We start from the raw sequence: 25247 nt of genomic DNA on the forward strand, positions 1-25247 counted from the left end.
TTTTGATCTCTTGCTACCCTACTATATTACCTTGCGTGCATTTATCTCTCAATAGCTATTCACCTTGCAAGAGTAAACAAAGGTTACAAAGGTTATTCAACATCTACTTACAAAAGACCCTCTGAGGTAGAAAGTTGCTCTCTGAGGTGACACATTGAAATGAGGCAGTGGAGGCCTGATACATTGAGAGTGATTATGAGTCTGAAGAAAAAATAACAGAAGGACCATACATTACTAGAATGCATCAAATGCCAATACTCATGAAAAACTGGATAGATTTAAATTAGAAAAAACAACACGATCAACTTGCAACTATTTATTTCATTAACTTAATGATGATTGTTATTATACAAACTTAATTTTATTGGGAATACTGCTTTAAGAAAACTACACAGATTTAATTTTCTCCCATGGTATGTTATGAAATTAAGGCTAATTTGTGATATAGAAGTTATATACAAAGTTTAGATAGAAAAAACGATTTGTAGTAGCCTAACAAAGCTACAAAAGTATCATATAACATAATCACAGGTATTAAGCTATGTAAAACCAAACAGGCTCTTTTTAATAAAATGTTCCCTTTGTCTACCCTACTTTATTGTAATTGCTGATGCACATTACCATAGTTTCAATTATGATGGTAAGGTTTCCTAGGCCATCTGTCAGAGCTACAAAACTGCCACCTCCTTCCAGGTGTCCGTCAACTTGCAAGTATGACCAGCCTGGTTGAGTAAATTGTGTTGTGTGCGCTAAGACAAAACAGAACAAAAATCAGAAGAAAACAAATCTTAATAAAATGTAACATCCATTTCTAATCTGAATTAAATTTCTTGCACAAGAAAAAGGTGATTTGGGGAAGGAGGTAATGGAATTTCAAAAAAAATTCTACCCATACAAGAAAATTAAGAACTTGTACTAAAATACAATTAAAAACATCAGCTCTATGACAGATAAAGCAGTTAAAACAAAATGTTAGCAATTATTTTAAAAAGGAGAAAAAAAAATCTTATCATAGAATGGTTTGGGTTGGAAGGGACCTTAAAGATCATCTAATTCCAACCTTCTGCCATGGGCAGGGACACCTCCCATTAGACCAGGTTGTCCAAAGCCCCATCCAACCTGGCCTTGATTGCTTCCAGGAATAGGGTATCCACTTCTCTGGGCAACCTGTTCTGGTGCCTCACCAACCTCAGAATAAAGAGTTTCTTCCTAGTATCTAATCTAAATCTACTCTTTTAGTTTAAAACCATTACCCCTTGTGCCCTATCACTACACTCCCAGACAAGAAGCCCCTCCCTAGCTCTCCCGTTACGTAGCCTCTTTTATGTACTAGAAGGCTGCTGTAAGGTCAGCCCGGAGCCTTCTGTTCTCCAGGCTGGACAACCCCAACTCTCTCAACCTATCTTCACAGGAGAGGTGCTCCAGCCCTTTGATCATCCTTATGGCTCTCCTCTGGCCTCATTCTAATACTTCCACATCCTTCTTGTGCTGTGAGCCCCAGAGCTGAACACAGCACTCCAGGTGGGGTCTCATGAGAGCAGAGCAGAGCAGGAGAATCACTTCCCTCACCCTGCTGGCTGCGCTGCTTTTGATGCAGCTCAGGATACAGCTGGTTTTCAGGGCTACAAGCGCACATTACTGGGTCATGTTGCACTTCTCATCAACACCCACTATATGCCACTAAATAAATCAATCATGTATATGTAATATGAATATTCACCACAGTTCGTATTTCCCCCCCCCCCCATCTCTGTTTAAAAAAAATAAAATCAGTAAACAGTTAAGCCAGGGAAAGTATACAAGGGTATCTCTTGAGGAATAACTACATTGGGCAGAATTTTCAGCATGCAAGGCAGTACCAAAGACATATGACCTAGATCATGAAAATCCAGACAACATGGAAACAGGAACAGCTGCTCAGTTGTTCTGAACTGTTCATGACAGTATAGCCATTTTTTCCTAACATTTTTACATATACTCATAACTAGCAAAAGAATAGAAATTAAAGCATTTGTCTTGATCCTTCTTCACAGCATTGTATATGCCACTAGCTTTCTGGAACTGTGGCAAAGGCAGCAAAAGATTACAGCAGAACTACAGAGTAACCAGTGAATCATGCTTTCATAAGACAAAGCATAGAAGTATTCCCCTTTCCTAATGCACAAGAAAACACTGAGTTTAACAGATCAAGAAACTCAGGCAGTACAAGAATACAGAAGTTCTTTGCTCTGTTTTCTCAAATTGTAAGGTAATAAATGTCTACTTATGGATGAAAAAAGAGTGAAAAAGAATAGGAAAGTACACTAGTCTCTACAGGCACACTAACCCTTACAGGCATTTCAGATCAAACGATTTTAATAGCAATAAAAGGCAGTAGCTTATATATTTCTGCATGATCAAGTCAAACATTAAGATTTCCCTTGCTATTAAGATCCCTGGTTTCTCTTGAAAGAAGCTTTTTTTCTTTAATGTTGGTTTAATTTGGTGCAAAAAAAAAAATGCACATAGAAAAAAAATAAACAAATAAAGGCTTCATACAATACAATTACACAAGCCTTTTACCTGTAATCCAGATAGGTGCTTCTACTTTGTAATGGCCACTCCATGGCTCTTGTGCTGTCATTAATCCACATCGACCAAAGGGCAAGTCTTCATAATAGCTAGCCACTAAATTCCACGCAATGGTTCTGGAAAAATAGGTTTGTTTTGTTTACTCATATGGATTGTATTAGATTAAATTAGTACAAGAATTTATTCTTTTTTCCTCCAGTACACATTCAAAAAGCTTCACATCCCAGCCAAAAAATAAAGTAAAAGTTTCCCAGACAAAAAAAAATTATATTTATATATCATTACAGCAAAAGGAGAGGGAGAAAAAACACACTACAATAACCCCACAGGAAAGGAAAATAAGTCATCATCCAGAGTTGAAAACTTCATACTAAACCACTGATACATTTCCTATCTCTGTCACCATAAAAAGATGCACAGTAAAAGAAATGCGCACCTGAGATTCCATACTTGCTAACCACATCAGCTGAGAGAAAATTCAAAATAAAAAAATGAAGTTGTCACAGTTCACAATTTTATTAGCTTTTTTGTTTGTCTGGTTGTTGTTTGTGGCGGTAGTGTTTTGATGGTTTGGCGTTTGTTTCTTTAAGCCCTGATAAGAGGTATACTCCCCCTTTTATCCACATAAATAAAAGGACAGTAACTCTAGTTAGTAACTCTAACCAGCCATCACCCAGGATTTACTTTAAAAAATTGTCAGGACATTGACTAGGTTAATTTTCCTAACATCTTCTGATTTGTGAATATCAGTGAGTATCTGTTGCTATGACCTTAAGACCTGTGCAGCCATAGGCATGTAGATACAATTTAATAAAGGAGTTACAGAGAACACAGAAGCTGGTATGTGATTTTGCTTTTATATAAATGAGTGCATAGAGCTCATATTCTCAACTCATCGCCTTAGATTTATCACATGATATACGCATTTCAGAATAGATACTGAAGTCCTCCAAAAACACTCTTAAAATAAAGAACTCAAGATGTAAACTTAGCTTCCTCACGGTAAAATTTTGCCTAAGATGCAGCACAAGGCAACAAGAACGTAGGGAACTCAAGCTCAGAGGAAAGCTCAGAAAGATTAGCCTCCCTTCATCAGGAAGGCTCAATATAAAAGCCAAGATAATTGAAGTATTGATTATATGGATTTGGAACTGTTCTATAATTTATGAATAATTTCTGGCTGCTACATCGCGAAACAAGTGGGGTTTATATAATCTCAAAGAGCTTGGAAAAAGAAGAAAATGCAACAGGAAAAGACTTATCCCTAAATGAAATACTAAAGAACATGAAAATCAAGAGACAAGTCAGGAATTCACAGAGGAAATAGTTATGTGGTAGAAATTTTCAGCTCTCAGAGGGAAACAAGATTCACAGAAGACAGTCAACTCAATAAGTTTCTCTTTAGAAGCATGCAAGTGCTTTCTGCCGTGCTCCATTTCAAGCATTTCAGAAAAAAACATTTCTCTTTATTAATCCAAAAATAAGTTACATAAAAGCTAAAAGTTTTGAAGTGATTTGCTTAGATCCTGATGCCTCCATTTTCTTTAATCAGACTATTTTTTATTTTTTTTTTTTTCAAATATTAGTAGTTGTTTCACTGGAAAAAAAAATATTTCTCCCATTCTGTTTTAAAACTGACTTACATAATTACCCGCTAAGTAGAACAATAATTTTCTTACAGATTTCAGTTTGGCATGAAGATGTACAGAACAAAAAAAAACATCAAAAGACCACAGCAAGTTTTAGAATGGTTTCTCAGAAAGTAGCTGTATGGAAAAAAAAAAAAGTAATAAAATACTTTCCTACTACTTTTAAATGAAGACAAACAACCTGATAAAGACCCTAAGAAGCATGCAGCTAGATTAGCTTTATTATGTTATTTTCCTCCTGTGTTTTTCAGGTTGTTAGTTCTTAAGAACATTCTGTTTTTAAGAACTATCACCAGCATCTCAAAAACAGATGAACTCCACTGCATAAACCAATGGATACACATGGAACTGTGATGACTAAGAATGCATTAAAATTTGTGGGACTTCTAACCCAGAGAGAGATTAAGACAGTAGACTTCACACCTTCGTATATTTGAACTGGGACTGACAGAGGAGAAAGTTTCAGTTTACCTACTCCCTTAACATAGCAGGTAGATGTGTTATATGGTACTTTAGACAATTCTTACATATGAAGTTCCAAAAGCTAGCAACAGCGTACAACACTTACGAGGTCATGTTTCCATTCACGTAGTTTTGGTTTAGGATCCGAGCCCAACAGCCTGCACCTACTTCATCGTTGAAAGTACTATAATCTTCTGAAGACCACAGTTTTTTCTGCGTTAATAAGGCATTTGGCACTGTTTTCGTTCCAGGATAGTGAGCCCTATACAGCGTTTTAAAAAGAAAGAGCACTTATCAGAAAAAGAAAAATCAAAGCCTGGAAGTACAAACATCAGCAATAATTCCCCTCTTCCAAACTTAAATTGAAAAACAAACTCTCTTTGGAATAATATTAATGGAATAAAAAACTTGGAACAAGAGAGATGTGTAATACATCTTATCATATTTGCATCAGTACAAGACTACTCCTTTAAAACGTTACCTTCATAAGTAAGCCTAACTTAAAATACATCGTGTAATGTCTGCAGCTAGCTAAAGCAAAGCTTTATCCTGAAATTAAGCTTGATAACTTGTATGAGTACTTGCATCATGCTAAGAGAAATACACACTTTGTACTACATTAGACAAAACTTTAATTATAAATCAACAGCAAGATACAGTACTAGGCATTATTCTAAAAACTTAATGGCATTAATGCCTTAATGCACCTGAACATGAACTTAGCTCATTCTTTTCAACAAATGCAGCTTTCAAACAGGCGGTGTGGACTATAAGAGCTAAAGAGGCATAAACTGAAAATAACTGAAACATGATCAAAGCTAATTTTCTTGGCAAAGCCTTTCTTAGAGTACATATACTTTCTCCCAGATAAAGACTACTGATCACATTCAATTGCATCATTTCAATATGGCAAATTAGCCTAGCTGAAATAAAACATTGCAGAAATCAAGATCATTCCCCTCAGTTAGGACACGCATTGAACACACTAAATGCATATACTAAAATGAACTATCAGCACTGGAAAGGAAAGCATAAAGATTTTCTTTACTACTAGGCTGAAACTTGACAAATTTATCAATTTGTGGGTCAGGGACAATAATATTTTTTCTGTACTGATTGTTGGTTTTTAAGTATTTTCTCCCTATTGGACAATTGGCCATTTCCCATTGTTGTAGTCTTTCATATCTTGCTTCACTAATGATAACATAAGACACAGTAAAGATTTTAACTACATCCTTGTACAAATTAGCAAACGTTTTCGCTTTAGCTTGGAAGCACAAGTATTACCTTAGTACCAAGAAACTTTTTTTCTAATGGTGTAAAACATGTAGCTTGCAAAGATAAGGCAGAAAATGAAAAGATTTGTATTCCTACATTCCATGTCCTGAAGAACTCTTTATTAAAGAGTCAAAAAAAATTATTTTACCAAAATTCAGGGGGTGGGGAAGGGTGGTTAAGAGCTTTATATAAAATTACACAGGAACAAAGTCTATAGAGCTCAATTTTCCTGCACATAGCAATATACCAAAGTAGAGGAGGGAATAAAAAAAAGTCAAGTTAGAAATAGCAGCTTTTTTCCCCCACTGTATTTCTTATATATCTGTACAAGGTTGTAAAAATTAAACCTAAAAAAAAAGACTACATAACACCATCACTGCAACAGAGCTTTGCAAAAAAGCACTACTTACAAAAACCTCAAAATCTATTTCTCAGTATCTCTTGAAAAAAAAAAAATACAATTTGTCAGCTAATATCACTTGTTATTCCTTGTTCTCTTTCTTACTCAGATTGTAGGCCTGGAAGCAACAGGGGGATAGTTTGAATTTGTACTAGCGCACACATCATATATTCTATCGTGGAAAAACAAGACGTTGTGACATTACTTTTGTTAATTTGTACATAATTAGTTTTGACCAACTTCTTTAAAAGGCTTAGTTTTCTGTGACACTTACGTTTACCCAAATGCCTATTTAAAACAGATCTAGTTAAGAACATTGATTATTCTAACCAAAAAGACTCAGTTGTCACCTAATGACATTCTGAATTAATATTAGGTAAAAAAAAAATTAAATCTGTTATTCTTGAACTCACTGACACTCTGTAAAATCTTCCTGTTTTCTTTCCATTAACAGCATGAAAAAGGGGGATATTTTTTCCAACATGGAGAGTCAGAATAGCTTGGCCTCTAACAGTACAACACAAAAAATTAAATTTTAGATTAAAAAATATTTTTAATTTTAATTTAATTTTTTTTTTAATTTAAAGTTGATGTAGTTTAAGTTAAATTTAAATTACAATGTAAGCAGCTTACATTGTGTTACAAACAAGTAGCACATCTAAAGTACTATGAATAAGCATAGAATTTGCAAGCCCATCTTTGAAAAACATTTTTTTCCAGGAGTTGCCACGTAACTTAAATCTGTATGAGTAATACTTGTTTAATTCATTCTATTTCGTTTCACTGGTAAAATTAATGCAGCTGTAATAGCTCTGAAAAGCTGTTTGGAAATATCACATTAAAGAGCTTTGGTGACCTGGGTCATTCCTTTGTGGGTGAACATTATTAAGGGTTTTTACAGTATCTCTTCAGGGCTCCCCCTCATTGCAAAATAACAAAAGCAGTAACTTTAACTAACTTTCCCTCCAGCTTCTCTGACAGGAAATCTCAGAGATCACAAATCAGGTTACAAAGCCAAATTTGTTTTTTGTATATTCATGTCAAATACTGGCTAACTGAAATATTTTTGCAGCTTCAAATTAGAAAAACCCCAAAAATATTTTTGAAAAATCCTTTGATGATATGTGCACTTCTGAATGCCCAGGAGCTAACTGATTATCCTTCACACAAAAGGAGTCTATTTCAGCTCCCTGAATCAGGGTAAGGACTTTAAAATTTATATTTCTTGCACAGAATTAAACAACTACAGTTTACTGAAATAGCAAGAAAATAGTTGAGCTTCTGGAATTAACATTAAGTACATACTGTATCTGCCAAGAAAAGCAGAAAGGAATCACGCTATGTTGCGATCATCGTAACTACAGTGAGTTTGTATCTGGTCAGAGTGAGTTGATAATTGCTTTTGCTTATTGACCCACACATGATCCAAAAAACAACCTGCAAGAAACTGTTAGGATGTTTTTTATTGTTCAGAGTGAGAGGAGGGGTTGTTTTTTTTTTTTTTTCCTGGAATACAGACTTCTCCATGTTTAGAAGGAAAGCTTTCATTCCTCTGCCTCTGTGGGTCAAATATATAAACATGAAGACAAACATTGAACAAACCACCAAGAAATGAAAATATCTAAACATTTCTTAGTGATATGATTTAGTGGAGGACTTATCGGAGTTAGGTCAGAGGTTGGACTAGGTGATCTTGGAGGTGTCTTCCAACCTAGAAGATTCTGTGATTCTATGAATGAAAAGTTGAAGCAGGAACAGCCACATCTGAAGCATGTGGCTAGGTCAGCCAAGTCCATGGAACCTGATTAAAATTTAGAGCCACTGAAAAAGAAGTTAATGAGCAAATCTTATATATATTTATATTCAGAAGTCAGTAATCAGCTTCAAATTTAGCGTAATGCCTTCATAAAATATTACCACCATGTGACGAAACCCAGAACTAGAGAAACAAGTCAGCTGATTTAATACTTCCCGAAATAAGGCTCCCATCATAACAAAACAGAAAACTGAGAAGAGTTATGTATTTTTTGTTATAAATAATCAAAGCACCAATTAAATTCTGACACACTCCAGTTTCTTTAACAACAGAGTGGTGCAAGTCAGTAATACAAGGTTGTTTTTAAAGTCATAAAGCTCAAGCACTTTTTGCACATCAAATACAGGAACCGAACCAAACCAACTCTAAGGAAAAAAAAAGGTTTTCCAAAACCCCTTCAAGTAATCAAATGCACAGCCACAGCCAACTGGAGTCTTGCACATGACAGGAGACTCCTAACTCAATTAAAGAGTTTAAGCTGCGACCAGGACAACAGCTCATCTGACATGATGTGGGTTAGTAAGAAAGATTACAGTGTCAAACCTTTCACCGCAGGTAAGAGTACATAGAGGTAAAGCTTTGGTTATGCCATTCGAAAAGAAGCAACAAGACAAACTTTAAACAAACCACCAAGAAACAAAAAAAGAGAACCCCCTACCCAATGACATCGACCACGTCGTGGAGCTCAGAGTCAAGCAGCAAGACAAAGGAAATGGGCTCCCACAGTCTATCGCTGGCTATGATCCTCACCTGCTGCAGGCCATGTTTATCCAATGTGTACCTCAACAGCTTGGAAAAAAAAGAAAAAATAGGAGAGCAAAGAACAGAGAAGGGACAAAAAATGTTTTTCAAATTGTCAGAAGTTTATCTTGGGAAAGTCTTGGAAAAGGCAGCATCTCCTTCAGCACTGTTTGAACACACTTCAGAAAAACCGTATCATGTTTCAATTCTTGTTTTTGTCCCAGTTGCAACAACTGTTACACCAAACAAAACGTAACAAACAGATTGTCAAGCACCAACTGCCTTCAAAGGAGGACATTTCTTCTGCCATGCCAAACCCCAAAGTACATGACAAAAGGCAAAGTGAAAAACATTTGGTTCTTGTTTTCTCACACACAAAACTGCAGATGAAGTTAGAGGCAGACAAAGCCTAGCACATTTCATGCAAGATAATCTACTTGCAGAACAGCCACTTCAACATTACAATGCAGAGGGTTAAGCTATGAGAACCACGTACAGCAGGGCAAGGACATCTGAATGTTAACTGTCAAAGGTTTGCGAAAGCAAAGCAAACGTTTAATTAAACAGAGCTGATTCCGCCTTTCCTCCCTTCTAATCCACTGTTTCAGTTTAACGGTGAAGCAACACACAAGTGAGATCAGCTCTTCCTAAATACAACCAGCAGAAGAAACGAGAAAAATCCCAGACACACACACTTTATTACTCAACTGCATTTTATTCTCAAGCTTTATAATTGCAAACAACGTATACTTCCCAAGACACATTTTAAGGCCTTGAAAATTACTGAAAAAAAATCTAAAGTGTCACATAAGGCCAAGGCTAACAACATAGTTTCTTGAAATCCAGAAGGCCCCTAAACAGCATTTGTTGTGCTTACAATTCAAGTAACTTCAAATGCCTGACGGCTCTCAAACTTGATATATTGTAGAAACACACACAGGAGCATCTCTAACAGTTCTACATTCTTGTTCTACCTACAGGAAACAGTGCTGCAAGATTTTGCATAGATGAGAAAGTGAACTAGCTTATCTGCAGTCTGGAATATCACGATTTCCTGCCCCTTAAGGTTCTTAAGAACACTGTCTGAACTCAATGGTAATGTTTTATTTGCACTGTATTTTCCTGTTATATCTTGTATTAGAGTAAGGCAATATTTGGTTTGCAGACTTAACATACATATCAAGGCTAAAGCATTTTGCAATTAGGGCATGTTCCTGATAACTACAGAAAGGCAGTTGGAATCCTGGCTTCAAGACGGAGGATCTGAGAAACTACTGGCCTATCAAACTATCCTCACCAGGAATGTTAGAGAGGATCACCCTGAAAGCCATTTCCAAGCACATGAAAGACAAGGAGATGACTGGGAACAGCAGCATGATTTACCGAGGGCAAATGATACCTGATAAACCTGACTGCTTTCTGTGACAAGACAACTGACTACTTGTGTGACCAAGGCAAAAATCAGTGGATGTCATTACGGCTTGTCTTTAAGGTCTTCCACCAAACTGGGCAGTCCAACCAGGCAATGATTACTCATTATGTCCCCATAGGCTAATATAGGGCTAATACTGTTTGATAACTTTATAACAAAAAAAATAAATAAATCAGGAAGTTCACAGCCTATATGTTGAAAAGAAGGGCTGCTATTTATGAGGATCTAAACAGACTGGGAGAAAAAAGAAAAACAGGCTGATGGGAACCTTGTCAAGCTCAACAAATGCAAACAAGAAGTCCTGCACCTTTGACAGAATAATCCCCTGCAACAGTACAGGCTGTCAACTGATGGAAGATTGGAAGATTCAAGTAGGTATAAAAAATTAAAAGTAAGGGGGAAAAGAGATAAAAGGTAAAAGAACAGGAGCACAGTCAAAAACGTAGAATAAGCTTCCCAAGCGAGTTGTGAAGATATTCAAACTCAACTAGGAAACCTCAGCGTTATGAGGCTAGGGAGGCATTCCATCTAATTACAGATAACATCCCAGTTATACCACATAAAGAAAATGTTCTTTTATAAGTAAATTGTCTCGATTTTGTACTGTAGATTTTATGTCCCAATTATGTCTTGGGATCAGTTACGTAAAAACAGAATGAAGAAATAGTTTCCAGCTTGTGCTTTGAACTATGTAAAACAAAAATCCTATTTAAAACAAATCCTAAAGACAGCATTTTCTACAATTAATATTTATTCTCCTGTCAGCTTCGCATACTCTTGGACAAGTTAATTTATCTCTCTTACAGAAAATGTCTTCTACCTCGGAGAAAGCAAATGACAGTGAACTGAACTTGTTCTTCTTAATGGACTGAAAAAGCCTTCCTTGATGGCTTTTTTGATTAACAATTCTCTTAAAGCTGTGACTACATTAACTGTAACAATCAACAAAACAATCATCCCTTACATAAAAGCTATAGTCTTTACAAAGTAACTCCTGTCACCCCTCCTCATTCCTTTTAAGTAATTAAATAATCATGGCAAGTCTTATTTTTTAAATGCCAGACACTAGGAGAGAGGAAAAAATTGAAATGGCAGCCATTGTTTATGCTATTTGATCACGGTATTAGAAAACACTCATGATACATCAACACAAAATATTTTTTCTCTCAGCAAACATATTGACCTGAAGGGAGATTATTTAAAAACACCCCCCAACAATTGCTGCCCATTAATAATGACTTACAAGTCAAAGATAACTAAAACCAATGAGAACTACAGAGAAACATTTTACTTTGTTGACTTCTAAATAAAGATCAGAAAAAAATATTTGTAATATATTCAAGTCTATTTGCATACCATCATACAAGCCTTTCAGAAAGAACTTGCCAAAAAGCCAGGCTTTGTTAAACTCTGAAAACCAAATCCACATATAACACAGAAGAGGGGGCACCAAGCTCTAAGTAATACATTCTGGGAGAAAGTAGTGGGAAGATACACTACACACAGAAAAAGAACTGATCAAAATAACATAGGAAGACAGTAGCGAAGGCAGTATTCCAAACAAAATAAGGAAGCATAACACAATTTAAGACTTAAGCTAACTAAATTACATTTTTCTTCTATTTCCAAGCACTTTATGAGTACCAAGTACATAGTTTGACTTAGGAACAGATAAAGGCTTTTTTCCTTCATCTAAAGTAACACCTATTTTTCAATGGCAGCTGCTGCACCTCGTTTATATGAAATAATGGCAAGCAGTATGTTCGCTAAGACTACTCCCTCCACCAATTAAATTGAAACACACTGAACAATAACACCTTGGTAGCCTTTGTTTTAATTAGAAAATATTAAGTCCCCTATCTTTTAAACTCAGCAAGATTCCAAGCCAGCAGAGAGCTTGAATATGAAAGGGAAAAAAAAAAAAAAAAAAAAAAAAAAAACCCTATCATTAATATACCTTAGCACTGTTCCCTGCTTAAAATACCATTTGTAAACTATCAGATTAAAAACTACCTGATGAAAAGAAAGGAAAAGAACATGAAAGGAAAAACAAAGAAAGGTAAATATCAAATACTTTTTATGGGTGGATACCAAAGCAATCATTCCAATAATGTCTAAATAAACAATGTAACTTTAATTCCAGATTTCCATTTCAAAATAGAACTGTAAGACAAAGTCACTGAGAGGGTTATACTTGCAGAGATTACAGAACAACATACAGGGAAAGGAGTTCAGAGAAAAAAGAGTGCAATACTACTGAGGAAAACAGATTGAATAGCAGATTTTGCAAGCAACTAGACAGATATCTACAAGACGTACAGATATAGTGTACTTTTACCGAGTTTATGAACTTAAAGGACAGATGTGTAACTACTATTATCTTTTTCTAGGTCAGCAAGAACTGCTTGATAGTTGGTGCTTTAAAGTCAGTACTGGCTGAAAAACATGGTGTTCTTGTTTTGTTGCCTCTGTATATAGCTGAATTTCATAATAGATAGCACTACTGAAAATATTCCTCTAACTCTTCATTCTGGTCAGTGGGGGTGGGGAAGTTTAGCAAAAAACATGTATCACGTTCAAGAAAAATCTCAACAAATAAGAATGGTCATCTTAAGGAGCATTTCATTAGCATAGAAATCATAACTAAAACACTTCCTAATGCAATATGAACTTGCTGAAGTTCAAGTCTTGGTTATTCTAGGCAAGTCAGAAATAAACACATACAATTTTTATTTTCTTTTTTTGAGCCAAGTTAGCTATACAACACTGGCATTATAATTGCTACTTCTCTGGAAGCTACTTCCAGGTGATCAGCATTTATAAGCTCAGCACATACAAAAACTGTTTCTTTATGAAATCCCTGCTTAATTGTCTTGCTGTAACCTTTGCACCATACATCAGTTTAAATAACTATGAGTATATCACAGATCCTTACATATAAACGAGGACAAACAGTACGTTAGGGACCACAAGCACATTCTTATCACAGTAAAGCTAGTAACAGATGTAAGAAAGACAAAACACAACACAAGTGAACTATTTATACATGTAGAGTTGATTACCACTGTAAACATGCTATAGATTTGAAAAAATCTAATAGCGTTGAAAAATCAAAGCAAGCAAGAAAAGCAAGGTAGAAAGCATATTAGGGAGCAAGTGTGCAAACAAATAATCAAGTTGCCATTTGTCGGAACTGCAACAGTGGGCACTACTACCTGCTGAAATTGGGATGGGTGGTATAGATAAAAAAAAAAAAACACCTTTGGGTGTTACCAGATGAAAGCAACAAGTAGTCTTCTACCCTTTCAATGTGATCAGAAAAATCATAAGCAAAGAGTCTTTGTGTTGCAGGGAATGCTGCAACAGTAAGAAGTAACTTACTGGCAAAAGTTCAAGCTCATCTGAAATTAAAACAGATTCCAGACCAAGAGTTTTTCATTATCCTAAAGTTTTTTCTGACTTTGAAGATGCACTTGGAGATTAGCTAGCAGTCTTCTGTCATTTGCTAGTGACAAGGCAAGAAGCCTAAGATCTAGCTCCTAACTCAATTTTTGAAACAAATGATGGAAGAATTACAAGATCAACTTAGACATGCACTAAATTGAAAGCTGGGAGAAAAACAGAATGACTTCTCAAAATGGAGGTGAAGATTTTAAAGAAATTAAGTGGTAAGTAACGTGTCCCTTCTCCCACACTTACCCGACTACCTGAACAGCATCATTAAGATAGGGATCAACTACCATCTCCTTTGAAATGTTCCAGTCTCCATCCGCAGCGATGATGCCAATGTTCCTTAGACCCAGTCTGTCCAAAGACTGTCGAAGTACCTTAGTAACAGATAACACCACTTAAAGTGCAGCCTTTCATCACACATGCAACACGAAAACTTAAGACTGTAAACAATTCAAAAACTGAAGGAGCAGTCAGTGGAAGCATCTGTTATTGATCTTGCTCTGAAGACAAGTTTTCACTTCTCCTACAATAACAACCACAATAAAGTTACTGATAAATACTTTTAACACTGAAGGGTTATCTCTGACAGTCAGATAGCCACGCAGAAATAGGCTGGTATTATAAACATGTTTTTAAACTCAACGCTCAATTTAAAAATACATTATTTTTTTTTCCAATGGCTTCCACCTGCAACTGCATCTGGGAAAGGACATCAGTCCACAGCCTAAAATACTTCCTTCAATCTTAGATATACAGAGATTATGTAGTATGTGCTGTATGCATGCATACATAAGGAAGATTTTTTTCCAAGTGATTTGACTGTATTTGAAGGTATGAATCCTTAGGTTCTATAATTTCTTATAATAGATGTCCACCAACACGAAGGATAATAGAGAGCATTTCTGTCTTGATGTGCAGTCAAGACAAAGACCCAAAACAAAGTTTAAGCGTTGGTGACAAGCAAGCCTAGATCTAACGGATACTAAGCTCGTTAATAACCTTTCAGCAAGGAGACAAGCAGTGAAGTTCTGTTCTTGAAGCCTTCAAAGCATAAAGCTTACTAAAAAGTTTGTAAAGGTATAATTATTAAAGTCACTGTAATTTGAAACTCATAGCATGAAACATTTTATTGAGTATCCCTGACAATATTAAGATCAGATGCTGTCAGAAGCTGTTTGCAAAAAAAAAAAAAAAAAAAAAAAAAGCTTTTCCACTATTTAAACAATATAATTCTACAAATGATATTGGTTTTAATAAGCATTAGTTTGGTACAGGTTTTTTCATAAAAGCAAAACCACAGTGAGGCTAGATCGATGCTACAGCCTTGTATCAACTTAATCATCAGGCTGCACCCAGTCTTACTCTTACAAACGTGGCACAGATTAAAGAGTGAACACATCAGAGAAGTTTTATCTATTTAAATTTTGTTCCTGATAGCCATCAGTGTGATGGTTTTCAGAATTCTTCAGTAACAAGAAGAGATCAGAGGAAAACACACTAAACATTTCAGAAAACTGAAGACGAGCCTAGATCATTTTGCCAACCTAAACCACTGTAAGACGTTAAATCTCAAGGTCTACTCCCCAGTATTTGTCAGATACTTCCTTCAACATGTGACTGCAGAATTTCCATTTCTAGCCTTAAGTACTGTACAATACTAAGCACCTGACTGGAAGAGAAGATATTGCCAGTTCAATGATAACAGCACTTTCAAAGTCTATAAACATGTTTGACTCAATTGGGGTAAAGAAATTGGAGAAGATACACAGGTAGACAAAAATGACACTCCTGAAAAGAAAATATTTTTAGAGACTAGTTAACTAACAAAAAATCTTAAGAAACTGAGGCATTTGAAGATGTTTCCCACAATACTTTCCTAACTGATGTCTAGAATTAAAACAACATACTACAAGTAGGAAAACTACTAGAAAATAAAAGTAACAGCCATCTATCCACTTGCAGTAAGGACCAGATCAGGATGAGCCTGCAAAGACTTCTGAATTGGGATGTAGAAAGAACTTCCATAGATATAATTATTTTTATTAAAATACTTCATGGACAAAGTACATCCCTTAAATTTGTGCAGGATCCAAAGCAAGCAGGAATTTGACAAATTAGAATAGTCCAGAAATTATTCACTCATAAATGACTTTTAGTACAACAAGCTGCACCAATAACTGGTGTATACCACAAAGTAAACAGAAAGTCTGATGAAATGGTTCTGAGGATGATGGTGGTTCACCAAAGGAGAAATAGTGCCAGTGTATTGCGAGGGAAAAGGGAAGTTGTACTTGTTTCTGAACTGTGCATTTCTAGATTTAGATTCTTTCTACCTATTCCACAGCAGAGATGACAGATAAGACTTAAAGTATGACCTACAAAGAAGATTGTCATGACCAGTGCTGTTTAACCTAGAAAATAAACTGAGGGAAGACATGACCATATTCAAAGACCTAAGTGGTCTTTGAAAGAGGAAGGACATTAGCAGCCCTCTGGAGCAGATAGAACTAAGACAAAAGGTAACACCCAATGGACATACAGCAAGATTTAGTAGGTTAGACAAGGACCAAGGACACAGAATTGTAGACACACAATGTACTCCACAGTAACATATGCAGAATGATGTCATTCCAGCCACCCCAAACCCCAGTACAGGCATTTGTATGAAGATACTCATTAAATTTTAGGGTCAATTTAATATGACAGTATTTAAAAATATAGTTGGAAGAATTGACAAGCCACAGAATCATTGCTTCCCTGTTCTGTTTCTTCTACTTTATAAGAAACACAACTGGAGCCTTAGTGGATGAAGCAACTAAAATAATTTCATATAAGTAAAAATTTAGCAAAATAACGAAGAATTTAAACTGATCTGTGTCATGTATTTGTCGTTATAGAATATGTTTGCTGAACATTTTAGTAAGTCTTTTTCAAATGGCTGACTGCAAGCAGAATCATTGATTATAGAATAGATGTGCCACATGGCAGCACAGAGTAAGAGAACAAATGATAAAACAAGGGTTAAATAAAACATTATATCAATTAATCGGGTGAAGGTTGATACTTTTCAATGAATGTTTTGGTGATTTTAGGGTAAAACTTTAAAAATATAGCTCTAGAAGCCAAAAGTTGTCCCAATTCAATTGTGCTAAAAAAGCTAACATGTAGAATGCATCTGCTCTAGAGTTGTTCTCCACATTCTCCTCACATCTGGAAGCCAAGGCAAACAGATTAGAAAACATCCAGGTGACGCTGCAGGACCAAGCAAAAAAGAACCTGTTTCAATCAGTGATATAGTGAAATAAAATGAGTATTTTATTTATAATAAGATCTGCCTTCTCTCCAATACTTATTTTTTACAAAAGCTTGTTTCATCAACTTTCCTAGCAACATATCACCTAGGTAGTGAACAAATAAAACTTGCAGCTCAAAAAGCACATTACTCTATCTTCTATCCTACTTGCATTGCCTTATTCCAGACTGTAAGCAAGTGTTTTCAGTTCTGTTTGGTTTTGCTTTTATAACATAGGTACTGAGCAACATTGGATTTCTATTTAAACAGCCCAGGCATGAGCATTTCCCTCTACTTCCTACCAGCAGAAATTACTTATGATTGTAATTATCCTTTAGGAGACTATTAGTATCCTCAGATTTTTCCTTTAGCCTATACCTGATCAGTGGATAACTTCTCTTTCAAAGAAAGAAAATCCCAGCACCTAAATTTCTTGGCACTAAATAAGGCAGAAAACGTCTAGTTTCTACATTCTGCTGTTGTTTTGGTTTGTTTGTTTTGTTATAGAGGCAGCCCTACAAACGCTTTTCCTACATTAGAAAAAAAGCCTATTGCTTGTACTAAACACACATCAGGATGACATATTTTAAAAGGATTCTAAACATACCCACTGAACAAGTTTGGACAGGGATTTAAGCAGCTTCACTAACAAAATCCACAAGAGTTTTGCTACTAGACATGCATGAAGAAACATGACAACTTGGCATAGATACCAAGGTGTTTTATGTCACACTTTAGTGCTTTTGCATTTTCTCTGGCATGGATTTTGTATGTCAATAAAACTACTGCCAAACCTCTGCCTCCAAAAGGAACCAATGGTCTAGACTAACTTTCACAGGCTGCTACAAAATCACTTTAATACAATTAGTAGTGAAACGAAGCATAACTAGCAGAAGTTGGTCTAAGTTATGACCATAAACCCACTACAGTCTTAGAAACTAAGTTGCTGTGCTGGCAGTGAACCAGATAAATCAGTTTACGATACATAGTTGATTAACATATCTGTTAACAAGAAACTCATAAAAATGGATAAGGTGTTTCTCTTTGTCTGTACCAGGTATAATGCCAGCACAGTTTTCTGCCAGTGCTTCCTGACCTCCCTCGCTCAAAGCAGCTTACAAATCATAGGAAATATATCTAAAGCTACTCATCTACTTATACAATAGGAAGGAAAAAAGGTTTTACAGGAGAACACCCAGTTTTTATGAACAGGCAGAATTTCATATCCCAGCCTTATGAAAGGGTGTGCTTCCCCCCCTCCACCCTTAATACCATGTTTGACTGTTGTACACCATTCTACTGTACTATTCTATTGAAATTAATCAATGAATAAAATAATGACAGAAGGTCCAAGGTCAAACGACATGACTAACCTTACCCAGTGTACACAAACTGTAAGAACTGTAACTTTTCTAATAGCCACTAACTGAATAATTAGGCAGACGGGATCCAACCTCTGCTGTGTTCTGTAAGGAAATTTGACAATTTTCTACACACTCAGTTCAACTTTTATTTGCTTTTAAAAAGCAGAAATGCAATTGCTTTTTAGCTTTGAAGCAGCAACAAGGAAGTGAATATAGCAGAAGCTTAAACTTAAGTTTCTACTTCAACATAAATAGAAGCAAGCTTCCAGAGAAGTGTACGTGGCAAGGGGAGCAGTGATAGCTTAGTGATACCTCACCTCAGTGTCAGTTATGTGAAATACTGTCTCTCTCCAATTCATTTCAAACATGATGCATTGACTTTTGCATAGTTAAAATAAAGAAACTTTACATTATGATAAAAGTAGATTAGAAAACAGAGAAATACAGCAGAAAATATAAGAACTTGCAGTTTTATAACAATAATCTAAGGATATGATACCCACTTGAACTTCACTAGAGAATTTTTAAGCAATTGCAGATCTGCGACTTATTTTATAGTTAACTCTAAGACAGTAAAAAAACAAATTTGGATGATTCAGGTGGAGCCTCCATTAAAGTGTTCCACATATTTACCATACACCAACACACAAAGTTCAAAATAAGTTTCAGAAGAAAAAAAAAATCTAAAGAACTGGCTCCATTAGCATTCTTTGTCTGCTACCACTACATGTAAGTGAAGCAGTTGCAGGATTAAGGTCTCTTTTCTAGGCAAAGTCAGCAAAGCTAATCATTGACATAGGATAAAGACAAACTTCAGAAGCACATTTCACTTTAGAGAAGGGAAAAAAAATACATACCTTGATATATTTGCTATTAAATGCCCTTTCATTCCATATCTATAAAGCAAAAAGTAAAAAGCCATTTAGAGAAGTCAGGACAGATAACAAAAGATTTTATTTATATTTATATATTTATATAAAATGAGATTACACAATCATTAATGAACTCCACCGTTCTAGTTTCCTAGAAGAAAGTGTTCTGGTTGGTTTTGTTATAGAATTCTCTGCTGGAGAGCTGATATGAAAGTTCCAAACAGCTGCTTGTTTTATCTAACTTTTGGACCTACTGCCTGTATTCTTGCTTTAATGCTGTGGGAGCTCTACAACAGTTTGCCACATTACACATTATTAGCATTATGGGCCTACAGTTTGTTAGAATTCCTCTCGAAAAAAAACACTGTGGCTTCAAGGCATGGTCATACAGAACGGGCCCTTGTTGCCATACCCTAATATGGAGAGAGAAAATGACTGCTTCATTGAATGATTGCCTACAGTTTCAGGACATAATTCCTTGAAACTTTGAATTCTTTATAATTTATACAGGACTATATCCATAGCTAAATACAAGAGAAACACAGTATAGTTTAAATCATATTGTTTTATGTGTCTTTACTTAGATTGCTCTGGATTGCCCTGTTTTATGGAAAGGGTGTTTAAGCTAAACACAGCCTAAAATTCAAGAGCAGGAACAGAGGCGTTCCTTTCTACCAAATATCAGGGACAACAAAATGCCAAGTCAAAAACCTTCTTACTTTTCCTGACCTGCAATATGAGCACTATGACTCATGTTCACCAGTAAAGGTCTTATGTGTGCCCCGGTAGGTGAAGGTCACCCAGCTATCTACAAACTGACAGTTTCATCCAACTGGAAGATGTCTGTTTGATTTTGACCATAGCCTGCCACTCAAATGTGCCAAGAGCTTGGTGTTTCTTGTTGGCTGGTTCTAGGCAAGTCCTCACAACACGTATCTTCTGTCTAGTGAAAACTCTGTATAAATGAGAAGAATTCAGGAAGACTTGCAGGCTTGTTTCTTTATAGGACAAAAACACCTAAAGGATATTTCTAGATCTTTCCACAAGTGTTAATATGATCAGTTGATTTCTGAATTACAAAAAAATTACTTACTGTGTGGCTCACCATAAAAAAACTAATTATGTATATTATATAGCACATGCTACAAACCAGAACAGAAGGAAAACAATGTAGAATCAGAGCAGCATTAAAATTGTTTTATCAGGTTCTGAGCCTTCACAGACCTAACTCCTTTCCTGTGTTTCTTTCATATAATACTCACCAAGAAAATAGACAACATGAACTGTCAGCACGCTGCTTGTAGAATCACAACTTCCTCTTCCTTAGAGATATAGAACCCAAAAGGCCAATTGCAACGTCAAGTAACAGTACAGCAGCCAGACATTCATCAAATATTTAATCTGCAGAACTTACCTGGTTTTAAATTTTCACCTTCCTGTGCTTTTAGAGCAGAAGGTATGTTCCACCTCCCCAAATTCAATTTCTGAAGTATTGCTGTGTTACCCAGCATGCAAGACTGACACAGATGAAGTCAGCCAGCAACAAAGGGGACATATTCCAGAAGAGAGACATATCATATATATGCACCTTCCCACATTACAGTAGAAAGCTCAGGCTTTTCTAGAGGGATGGAAACTATAACTTTGAGAGCCTCCCTCTGGACTGTTGATTTTCAGCTTTTCTGCAGTTAAACAACTCTCATATCAAAACACTTAGAAGCCCAGAATAAGTGCAGTGCTTTTAAAGGAATCCTATCCAGACATTTTCTTAAGCAGAATTAAAAAAAAAGAAAGCATTAGATCTCTGTCAAATAATGAATTTGAAGTGTTTCTTCCAGATTGTGGGCTTCTCCCTCTCACCTCCAAGTTACATTTTTCTCAGATACTCACTTACTACTTCTATCTATTGCTCTGTAACAAAACAGAGCAGTTATACTATACTGTAACATGTGCACCTTAACCTACTCTAAATAACGGAAGCAAAAATGGAAAAAGTTGTAGAGGGTTGCCCTTCAGCAAAAATAGTAACCATATTGTATGTCAAGAAGCCGTGTTATATTACTCTCAAACTCCAAGTCTTAATGTTTTTTTGTTAGGCAGTTACTTCTGAAACCCAGGCAGAGCAAGCAAGGAAGGAAATTACAAGACCAAGTTTCAAACAGGTTTCAAAATCCTCAAATTATCCGGTAATTTCATTCTAGAATTGGGAAGGCAGGAATCTAGCCATTTTATACTGTTTCAGAATTATTGGCCAGTATTGCAGAAAGACTGTAAACTAGCATAACTTCTTCCTTTCTCACTGCAACAGAAAAACCCAAAACTGCAATTACTATTTCTCATCCCTCTTTCACCCAGTAATCAACAAAGAGAAAAGAACAAAAATCTTAGGAATGAAGATAGACAACATATACTGGAAATTGTGCTTTACTGACCCCGATATAGTCAATGTCCAGATCATGATACTGTTTAGCTCCTAATATCCAAGAAATAATATAGTAAGCAGTGACATGTGGATAGTCATAGGGCCAGTTTTCACCTTTCCCTATCCATGCTGGAAACGTCCAGGGTAATCCTGAAGAGAGAATAAAAACAAAAGAATAAAATACTGAGTAAAGTAGACTGTCCACTTAAGCAAGATTCAAGAGCTAGCTGTAATTTGTACTACATAAATCATAGAAGCAGATATGTCCTTCAGATTCACATAGTTTCAATGAAGACAATAAAACATTACTCATTTTACAACAGAATATGCTGTAATATAAATAACAATCAAAACTGTTAATATATATATTTTTTTTTTTAAAAAGAAAAAAGCTAGGAACCCATCCCTTCCAGTACTGTAAGGAAGCCTACAGGAAAGATCAGGAATGACTCTTTATCAAGGAGTGCAGGGGAATGGCTTTAAACTAAAAGAGGGCAGATTTAGATTAGATATAAAGAAGAAATTCTTTACTCAGAGGGTGGTGAAGCACTGGAACAGGTTGTGAAGCTGTGGATGCCCCATGCCTGGAAGCATTCAAGGCCAGGTCGGATGGGGCTTTAGGGGAGGAGCCTGATCTAATGAAAGGTGCCCCTGCCCACAGTGGGGGGGTGGGAGGGTTATTTGATGTCATTTACGGTTCCTTCCAACCCAAACTATCCTATGATTACTACAGAGCAACTGACTACATGCAATATTTCTGTATATGTGCATATGCTATGTGTAGCATTAATTCTAACAGGCTTAACATTCTGAAGACTTTGGGATAACAGTTCACAAAGTTATAGACAAAGGATCAATACTAAACACCAAAATTTGTTAGTCTCCTGAGTATGAATTCCAGAACAAGTGATGATCTGATCATAATAGAGGACGAAAGAATAGGATCATGAAAAAGCATTTTCAAGTGTCAGCAGCTTTCTAGATCTTGTGGTAAGAATAACAAATTAACCTCAGTAGATCCTCCTACATTTTCAGCTGACACTGTATAAGACATCACAGGTAAATTCAAAGCCATATCCTCTTACCTTTTTCCTCAAATCAAGTGTTCAATAACAGGAAGTTGTTAATAATCAGTCATAGACTGTAAGCTTACTGTTCACCACAGCGCTTGTCTAAGAGAACCTGATTGGCAAATCCTGTACCAAGTCATGCCTTGGGGGTGAATAAGGCAAAATCTGATGCCTGAATGAGGGGTAATTAAACACGTAAACTGGTAGCATACAACAGCTGGTGCCAGCAAAACTGTCATATTTTTGGAGACTTGCAAGTAATTAAAGTAATCTTTATGTTTTGGTCCCACTTCTTTTTGTAGGACAAAATACAACTTTCTTATCTGAAAACACCTTTTAAATTTTGCTGACTGAAATTTGAAGCAATATCAAATAAAAAGAAGCATCAGATGACTGAATAATCCTGTTGTTGAAACTGGAATAACACATTAGACTACTGAGAAAGGATATCTGTCTGGTGATACAGAGAGGAAGATACTCTAAAAGCAGGAAGTTTACATATATTGATAAATTATATGAACAGAATTATCACAGGGAAAGAACACAAACATCACTGACAACCTTTCAAGCTCCTGGAAGTAAAGCCTTTGAAATACTTTAAAGGTTACTTTCAAAATATTTTTACTACTTACAGATGTGCACATTTGTTATAACTTACTTTGGAGGGAACTTGTCTCTTGCATGACTTAGTCATAAAAGACTTCACAAATTGTCATTCATATTGTCACTTTGTTATAAGAGTACAACACAATCAAGTAAACTATATGAAAAACCAGAAACAAGTCACAAGCCACATTTATTTCCTTGTCTGGTTGCTATGCTGCACATTAATAATTATTCAGACTAAAACGAAGATAGATTGAGATAGAAGTATACAATCAAATGATGCAGTGTATTTTGTTTGAATTATGAGGTTTCTCTGCCCTGCAGAGACTGCTGATTTCTGGCTTGCTCTTACAAAGGTAAGAATTATAATAATACATTCTGCAACCACATACAAAATGGAAGCAATCATATACTATATGAAGGCATTATCAATAGCAAAAGGCACTTGTATTCAATATCAAGTTCAATTTCACTGTTTCAAAAAGCTAAGAGAAATGCAAATATCTTGAAATGCCAAGTCCATCAGATAATTTTAGAATTCACCAGAGAATACTGGTGGCCTTCACACATGGAAGAGCCCAGCATTTAGTTTATAACTAGTTCAGTGTTAATAGTTTCACAAAGACAAAAATATTTGCTCAAAACAGCACTGAGAGATGTGTGCTGACTTTTCTGTTTCAGAATCAAGATCTATCATGATTAGTAAGAAAGATTGCTTCCAGTTTCAGGAAGTACACACATGCTATCTAGCACCTCACTACAGAATCAAATTATTTATATCAATGTTCATTTTTGAAACTGTTTTTGCAGAATAAAAAAAAATCCCTTCTTTCATGTGAAATACATTCTGTAAAGTGTTTCATGTAAAATCTATGGTTACACATTCGTACTGTCACAGCACATACACAACCCATGATCAAAACAGAGAAACAGCTAAGTCTTCTTATAGCTCAACTATGTATGTCTCAAACAAATTATAAAGAAAAGACAGAAAGCATTGTAATGGGGAGGGAAGGTGACAAGTTTGTAATAAGGACATATAATTGAACTTGGTGCATGGAAGATTTACAGATCCATACTTCCTGTAAGTTTACTTTATTCTTCCCCCTTTTTTTTTTTTTTTTTACTCTACTTATTATTCAGAAATTCACCCATCAGAATAAATCATTTATATTCATCACTGTGATAACATCTAAACATTAATGTTACTTCATGCAAGCAAATTATTAGAGATTCACTGTTCAGAATGTTATTCTACTATAGCAAAGCAAAAATAGTATTTTTAAGGGAACTATCAATGCAAGATTAACAAACACTAGAGATTCTCTACTTTGCCTACTGCAACATTAAAAAAAAAAGCATATAAGCATATATATATATTTTTTTTTATTTTTTAGAAAAAAAGCATATAAATCCTAAAGCATGCAACAATTTACCTATCAGTTTAATTTGGGGGTTCCTCTTTTTAGCTTCTTTCATCAGCCACCACTCGTAGCCCCGGAAGTAGTTCTCATCATTTTCATAGTGCATATGGGAGGGCTCAGTGCCATCTAGGAAGGAAAGAGACAGGTAGTTTACAATTATCTTCTGTGTCATAAGCTGTTACACATTATCAAGTTTTCTGTATTGCTCACTGCCACAGTATGCAGGCACACAACTCCAATACGGTTCACACATTCTTTGTTTTGCTTCAAAGCAAAATGAGTAGTGGAAGGGAACATGCAAGACTTGCCACCCTTCATTCTTAGCATATTAACTTAGCATAAATTTCCATTTGTTTGGTATTTTTAAAAAAAAAAGATTATGCCCTCTTTTTTTG

At 35.6% G+C, this 25247-nt stretch overlaps 1 protein-coding gene across 2 annotated transcripts in view; it reads right to left on the reverse strand.

The window, feature by feature from the left end:
- The window catches only part of GALC (galactosylceramidase), a 40428-nt gene that overhangs the window by 11246 nt on the left and 3935 nt on the right, over nt 1-25247 (reverse strand). Inside the window, exons 4-11 of one of the 2 annotated variants that reach the window (XM_082762065.1) lie at nt 24865-24978; nt 21763-21902; nt 19316-19354; nt 8835-8965; nt 4789-4944; nt 2563-2687; nt 622-749; nt 112-201 (exon numbers count right to left, since the gene is read on the reverse strand). In XM_082762065.1, the coding sequence (XP_082618191.1) occupies nt 112-201; nt 622-749; nt 2563-2687; nt 4789-4944; nt 8835-8965; nt 19316-19354; nt 21763-21902; nt 24865-24978 (923 nt within the window). Of the gene's footprint in view, nt 1-111; nt 202-621; nt 750-2562; nt 2688-4788; nt 4945-8834; nt 8966-14048; nt 14177-19315; nt 19355-21762; nt 21903-24864; nt 24979-25247 lie in introns of both variants that reach the window. The other variant, XM_082762066.1, reaches the window with a different exon arrangement.

This window comes from Aythya marila (genome assembly GCF_965140915.1).
Source record: "Aythya marila genome assembly, chromosome: 5".
In the NCBI taxonomy this organism is placed as follows: Eukaryota; Metazoa; Chordata; class Aves; order Anseriformes; family Anatidae; genus Aythya; species Aythya marila.